Source organism: Sarcophilus harrisii, chromosome 1 (assembly GCF_902635505.1).
Source record: "Sarcophilus harrisii chromosome 1, mSarHar1.11, whole genome shotgun sequence".
NCBI lineage: Eukaryota > Metazoa > Chordata > Mammalia > Dasyuromorphia > Dasyuridae > Sarcophilus > Sarcophilus harrisii.
The window spans coordinates 587,907,395-587,915,317 of record NC_045426.1 but is presented as its reverse complement, the minus strand read 5'-3'; the positions used below and the strand labels follow the sequence as shown (position 1 = coordinate 587,915,317).

General features: G+C 37.6%; 1 protein-coding gene across 2 annotated transcripts in view; it reads right to left on the bottom strand.

The window, feature by feature from the left end:
* The window catches only part of ZFPM2 (zinc finger protein, FOG family member 2), a 543,440-nt gene extending 542,035 nt beyond the window's left edge, over positions 1-1,405 (bottom strand). For both annotated transcript variants that reach the window (XM_023496449.2, XM_031947110.1), the window contains exon 1: positions 1,006-1,405. In XM_023496449.2, the coding sequence (XP_023352217.1) occupies positions 1,006-1,045 (40 nt within the window). In that variant the 5' untranslated portion in view covers positions 1,046-1,405. The remainder of the gene's footprint in view (positions 1-1,005) is intronic.
* Between the last annotated feature and the right edge of the window lie 6,518 nt (positions 1,406-7,923).

The following is a 7,923-nucleotide window of genomic DNA, read 5'->3' as shown; positions in this document are numbered from 1 at the left end:
ATATCTCCGAAGTGTAGAAAAGTTAAGGAAGTTGAGAACCCAGTTTATGTTTATAATAGGCTATCACTCTGGTACTGGAAGGAACAGTTAGATCTAAGAATAAGCTCAGAGACTGGGTTCCGGATCAAGTCCATTCCATCAGCAGGATCTTTAAACCAAGAGCATTGCCACTTGGAAATTATAAGACTGCTTCTACCAACTATGGCAATGCAATGCGCTCTTTGAGATTTAGACACAAACTAAATCCCACAGAGAGGTGTTCAGCTTTGCATATTTTAACCGAAGCGACAAGAGGGAAATACAAGAGGGATATATAGATAGATAGATAGATAGATATAGATATAAAGCGAATCTTTTGCCACCTCCCCCACCTTTTCCTCAGATTTCATCCCCGGTGTGTTTGGGGGTGGGGGAGAAGGTAACTTTTGCACATACTGTACTTTTTGTTTCGCTTTGTTTCGCTTCAGATACTCTATGGGTCTACTCAGGATAAGTGAACGGACACATCTCTTTCCTTTCCCCCCTCTTTCTTGCTACCTTTCACAAAGTTGCTTCGCTAGAGTTAATTTCTCTTCCAGTTATTCTGAAACTTGTTTACCTTTATCGTTTGATTTATTAAGCAGTTTCCGAAAGAGACAAAGAAAATAATAGTACAAATACACGCATAAGTTTGGCAGTCTTCAAAACTGTTCAAGGAGAGGTCCGCAGGGGCCCAAATGTAATTCAAGGAAAAGGGGAGAAAGCTGCTCTCAAGAAGTCTCGCCTGTCCTATCCTGTTCTCTTTCCTCTTTCTCCGCGGGTGCTCTTGCTCCTTCTCCGACTGCCTTCCTGCCTGTTTGTTTGTATGTTTGTCTGTCTGTCCTATCTCTCACCGCTCAATAGGCTGGACAAAGTTTGACAATTAAGCCCGTAGAGTGAGCTAATTTTTCTCCAATTACCTTTATTATCTTCCCACCCTCGTTGCCCGAAATTACAAGAAACTCAAAGTCCAGCACTCAAACTTACGTTTGATCTGCCTAGGTTTGCTCTGCTTCCTTCGGGACATTGCTGCTGCTGCTGCTGCTGCTGCTGCTGCGGCGGCCGCCTCTGTCGTTGCTGCTGCTGCTGCCGCGGCCGCCGCCGCCACCGCCGCTGCTGTTGCTACTGGGCTGCGGACGCCGCTGCCCCACCAGCTGCCACGGCCCGCACCGTGATCTTCTGCTGCCGTCTGGTTCCAGGTGCTCAAGAGGGACAAGAGATCAATGGACTGGATTCCCAGATGAACTGATCGACTTGCAGAGGTGCCGAAGCAGCCGAGGAGCGGCAGCGGAGGGAAGAGTATATGACAAGCAGAGACAGGGGACGGTGGGGAGGGGAAGAGGGGCAGGCAGACAGACAGGAAGACAGAGAGATGGGAAAGAAGAGAAGAGAGAGGGGATGAGTAAGCGAAGGGACGGGAAGAGAGAAGAGAAAGAGAGAAAAAAAGAAAGAAAGAAAGAAAGAAAAGGAGAAGAGAGAAGGAAGGAGGGAGGGAGGGAAGAGAGAAAAAGAAGGGGAAAGAGAGAGAGAGAGAGAAAGAAGAAGGGAGGGAGGGAGGGAGAGAGAGGGAGGAGCGCGCCCGCTCTCTCTCTCCCCCTCTCTCTCCCAGGCTTTGCTGTGCAGATGCTGTCGCCGCCGCTGCTGCTGCTGCTGCTGCTGCCGCCGCCGCCGCCGCCGCCGCCGCAGCCGCAGCTCTCGGGGCTGCGATCCACTCTGTCTGACTGCGGGAGGTGGCCGAGGAGCAGGAGGGGAGGGGCTCGCCGAGGCCGTGGGGAGGGGAGAGTTTTCCATCAGCCAAAGGAGGATTGGCTGCGTCCGAAGCCAGTCCGGATGCAAAATGCAGACCCCAGTTTGGGCCAGGAGGGGTGGGATGGGACGCTGAGAAGAAGGGTGTGGAGGAAGGGGGGAGGAGGAAGGGGGAGAGTGGAGCTGGGGGTCTGAGGACTTTTATGGGGCGATGGGCCATAGGTTGCGGGCATCACATCTTGGGATGGTGCAGTCACTGTCCTTTTCACCCATGCTTCTTTTTTCCTCTTCGCCCTCCCCGCTAAGAAACTTCTTTCAAACAGCCTCCTCCTGGCTCTCCCCAACACCCCTTCCTCTGTCCGTACCTAGATACTGGGATACAAAGAGATGAAGAAATCAAATCGGCTTCAGTAACTTAGTGTTTTCACTAATACCACCCACCCTCTCATCTCTCTGATTGTCCCCTCCTCCCTCTCCGGTTTTTTCCCCCTTTCTATTTCTTGGCAGGAAGGTTAGGCCACTGGCAAAGTCTTCTAAGAGCTAGATGATCACAAATGCCAATTGTATGTTCTTGGGAAGAGTTAAGTCTTCTCATCTGCCCTGGATCTCAGGAGAGACTACTTCATCTCTCTAATGCTCCCTGGCAAATGCTGCAGACACAGATTCCATCCATCCCCAATCTGCCAGATCCAATGATGATGGTTAGTGGTCCAAGGAGCATTTGGAAGGCCTCCCAGCCCACCTAAAGTTTTCCATAGTAGAGTCATATTCAAGATTTTGGCTCTAAGGGTGTATAGTGTGTGAGACAGACACTCTACAAGGAAAAGGATGGTTTTGTTAGGTGGTTAGACCCAAGTGGAAAATATGACATTTCCTACATAAGAAGCCATTTATAATATAATAACTTATGGCATCTAACCTCAAATAAGCATGGTATACAAGAGACTTTATCATAGTGATTTCTGCGAAAGTTGTCCTTCTGTCTGGCCCAACACCCCTTCTCTCACCCTATAAACCAGGTCATTAGTTCTTTTATTTCTACATTCCTCTGAGACTGTGAAGTGACACATAATTAATAAAAGATTTTATCTCACTATAATTTTCTAAGCAGATCCTATGTCTGATTGCTGGACCTCTGGATCCTTGACCTTTTGATTCATCTCTGAGATAATTGTAGCACCTTGCAAACAAGGAACAAGAAGAATGTTATTTGTTTTTTTAAAGTGAGGTCCTTCACCTCCTATAATAATCAAGATTTTAACCAAGTAAAAAATTTTTCATATTTGTTAATAGTAAACATAGTCTCTAGAATGTTGGAAAGAGGAAGAAAATTATTCTTATTTATGAGAAATCTTTTGGGGATGAAATGGAACAAACGGGTTTTGTGTGTGTGTGTGTGTGTGTGTGTGTGTGTGTGTGTGTGATTGCTGAACTCCACTTGAATTGATAGGGTTGCTAAAGATACTCATGCTGATTCAAGATGGTATACTGCCTTTGTTTATGAGTTCCATTTATTAGCTATGATGTGAGTTCTACTAAATTTGGCATGATAAAAGGCTTTGAGGATCAATGCATGGCCTTGATTGAGCATGATTTGGGCACTCCATGATCTAAGGTACAATTTCATAATAGTCATTTGAATCATCAGAAGGATATCTTCTAGTAAGATGTATGAGAGCTGTGTTGCCAGTTGCACTTACAAGAGAACTGAAGATCAATTTTGCAATTTATTTAATTAACATTAGTATATTAGTATCTTATTTGAATAAAGTTGAGCTTTTGGCTGTTAACCCTTAGGTCTCCCCAAAATGTTTGTGAGTTTATGATACCTGTCTGCCTTCATTCATTATCTTCTTAAACTATGACAGAATGCTTCTAGTTATTTAGTAGTTTTATATTTAAATATAAAAAGCAATAGTGAGGTAGTTATGAACAAAAGATGCAGTAAACTGAAGAGTCCCCACTCCCAAAAAGCCCCTAAATTAACAAATTAAGGCAATAAGCACCTTCAAAAGCATGACTATTTTTGTTTTCTTGAATAAATGAAACAGGTGACATTTTAATTTTTTTTCTCAATTTCAAGTCTTTTTAGGTAAATTGATATCCTTCAGATTAGATGTATTAGGGATCAGGAAATTTAAAGATTTTACAAAAATTGATTGATTTCTGCTAACTGTCGATAGAAGAATTTCACCTAGAATTAAAATATCACAAATGAAAGTGTTGCCTCAAACCCTTGTTGTTAAGTCCTCTCAGTTATGTCTGATCTTCTTTGGCATGTTCTTGGCAAAAAATGGAGGGCCTTCTATTTCCTTAAAACTGAGGCAAACAAGATTAAGTGATTTGCCCAGGGTCACGTAGCTAGTAAATATCTGAGGCCAAATTTGAACTCTAACTCCAGGCCAGTCACACTATTTATTGTGCAGCTCTTTGACAAAATCAGAATCTTATTTGAATAAAGGTGAGCTTTTGTTTGTTAATCCTTAGGACACCCAAAATGTCTATTAATTTTATGATACCTGTCTATCTTTATTCATTGTCTTCTTAAACTATTACAGAATATTTCTAGAAGAGAGAAAATTATTTATTGCACCCAGCTATGTGTCTTTGGCCCTAGAAATGAATAAATGAGAAAAGCCAAGAAGAAATAACATCTTCATATGATATTCTACTTGGAAAGCAATATATGTTAAAGTTAAGAAATTTAAAGTAAAAAAATGTCTTGGTAATTTGTGGAGAATATTATGTACAAAAGTAAATAAAGTCAAATAAGTTCAACTTGCCTTTTTAATGTCTTATGGAGGAATTATAGGTAAGTTAACTAGAGTAAAATTATTAAAATTTGAATTTCCTCATGTTTTTATCTTAATGAGAACATTAATACCATTTAACATTAAATTTATCATACTTTTATTTTTACTTATTGGAAAAATATAGGCTAAAAAGGGGAGCAAAATTTTTAAGTAACTATCTCTGTCCAGATAGAAATGCCACCAAACCACAGCCACATCACTGTCAAATAATGATTATGAAAACCACAATTGAAAAGGTATCAGGAAATGATATTGCAAAACCACAGCAACCAAAGTGGCAGTGATACTGAAAACCACAACTTGAAACTCATTACCACACAGATCACAGATTGTTATTTAACTAGAAATAAAAAAAATATGTATCTAAGTGCAAAACAATTTTTCATCTATTTCATATAAATTGGTAATTGTGTAGATTCAATAAAGAAATATTTTTACTTTACCTTTTGTTTTAAGGAAGTCTCTAAGTTCAAAATAAAGATTTTTTTTCATCTTTGTATATGATTTATCTTGCTTAACAACTGGAAAAATAATTTTCTCAACTTTTCTCATTCTTTTAAAGAATATTGCTTTAAGATTAAGCAGAATATAAAAGGCAGTGCTTCTCATTACAATTTCTCATAGTCACAAGGAAATGAATACAGAAGAACTTCAATTTCAATTTGTTTATGTGAGAACTGTCATATTTATTACTCTTAACAGAGCAATTAATTTTTTAAGCTCTAAATTATCATTTGAGGAAGAAATCACACTTTCTAAAATAAAATTTTCTCCTAAGAGAAAATTTGTCCTACCATTTTTAGCTGGAAAATAGGAGTTGCTTTGGAGACACATAAAATAGTGCTATTTGTGATTCGAAAAGTGCAGCATTTTGGCAAAATCAGGATCTTATTTGAATAAAGGTTAGCTTTTGGTTGTTAATCCTTAATACCCCCCAAAAATGTCTATGAGTTTATGATACCTGTTTACTCCATTTATTGGCTTTTAAAAAGTATTACAAAATATTTCTAGAGGAGAGGAAGCTGCTATGCAAAGATTTCTATTTCACTGAGCATGCTTCTAGCAGAGAAATTTGGCTTGGAAAGTAAAATAGGGTTGTTATCACTCTTGGACAGTTATTCTTGAAATGTTTTCTTTATGAAAATTTTATGTAATGTTTACATATCTTTCTATTTTAAGGGAATCTAAAACTATCAGTGAATTAAACTAAGACCATATTTACTAAAAATAATGTGTCTAGAGAACACATTGAGATTTAGAATATTTTGACAGAGTCTAATATCTAGAGACTGAGTTTGGAATCCTCTTGAGGTAAAGGAGGAAACAGAACATTATATTATATTTTATATTAATACTTTATATTAATATAAACCTTATATTAATAAAGGGAAATAATCTATTTTGTTCTATAATTGAATTTGCAATGTTTTGGTAGGTTTGTAATTTCACATTTAATATTTTAAAAGAAAAAAATCTCAGTGGTATCAACATTTTCATTTTCAGAAAGCCAAGGTATATAGTTTGGGAAATGTTGGTAGGATTCATGAAATGGTACAGCCAAGAAGAATCCTAAAAAGAATTTCTAAAGATAATGAAAGAAGTCATGAGAAGGCAACTTAAGGACCTAGGGATACAAACTTGTGTTTCCTTACTTCTTCTGAATGTGGATAACGGATTGTTACCTATAAAGGTTGTCTTTGAAACCTTAGAAAGAAAGATTTAGATCAGGATGGGATGAGTCTATTTTTCTGAACATTTGTTGGTGAATAATCAGGAGGATATCAAAATGAAAATGGAGTTAACAGGCAAGGAATGTAGAAAAATAATCAAATAAAAGTATTAATTCAATCAAATAACAATGAGGCTCACAAGTATGAGAGACATTCTTGTTACAGGCTAGCAAGATGGTATAATGTATAGAATTCTGTCCTTGGAATCAAAAGTACTCAAGTTTGAGTCTAACCTCAAATATTTATCAGCTGTGTGATCATGGGAAAGTCAAATGATTCCTTTGCCTCAGGGTTTCTATTTACTATTTAATATAAAAAGTAAACACAAATAGGGGATAGCACCTACCTCCCAAGTTTGTGGTGAGGATAAAATGGCATAATGCATATAAAGCACTCTGCAAACTTTAATGCACTAGATAAATTTTAATGATTATTATATCATATATGAATATGCAATATGTTGATGGTGATAATATAAAGAATAGCAATGACATATTCAAAAATTACAAGAGAAAATGGAAACTGAAAAGAAAAGTATATATATGTATAATATATATATCATATGTCAATGCACAGAGTATGTGTAAAAAACAATGAGCTTCAGGTTTTAATTGAAGTTAAATATAACATCTTAGAGATCATCAAGGATTACTAAAAGAAAGAAAAATGCATTTATTAATGTCCTAGTATCTGTTAGGATCTGTCCTAAGTTTTATGCAAATATATCATTTGATTCTCAGAACAACCATGGGAGGCAGGTGCTATTTTGAACCTTATTTTACTGTGGAGGAAACAAGGGCAAAGGTTAAGCAACTTGCCCATTGTCAAACAACTAGTTAAGTGTCAAATTTGAACTCAAGTGTTCCTGACTCTAGGCTTAGACAATATTCTATATAATGTGTTACCTAAATACCTAATAGGATATTCCATGTAACTGAAACATAACAATTGAAAGGAATAACTTGCCTATAAAATAATAGCTTAGATGGATGTATTTGAGTTTGTTTCAAGAAAATGCACACCTGTATGAAAATTTATGAACCTAATACAGGAAAAAAATGTGATGGAGGGTATACGGGAGAGAGTTATAAGGATAATAGAAGTGATATTATGATGGGACTTCAGATTGCTTAACTGGTTATTTTTTTTTTTAAGTGATGAGTTCTGACATTACTCCCAAAGGTATTGCTGTTATTGAAATTTCAACTATCCAAGCATCTGTTAGAACTTTATCTTTTCTAAGAAATATCTGATATTTCTTTTTACTTGCTTTACTGATAACTCCATCTTTCAGATGGAAACAAAATAAACAATTATTATTCTAAAGCTGGCTATAGTACACAAATTGACAATGTAAGTGGAAATTGCAGGTACTGTTACAGGCCATAATACTGGTAGAAATGGGGACAAGTAAGTTAACCTCTCACAAAAAGAAAAGAAAGAATGGAAAAAAAAAAAACCATTGGGGACTGTTGTGAGGAAGGAAGCTGTTGTTCAGACCTGGGGCACTCTGAGTTAACTTTGTCCCCAGGTGAATTGATCTGGGACCCAGCTGTGGACCCTTTCAACAAAAAGAATATAAAAGCAATTTTTATGGCTTTGACAGGGAGCTCTTG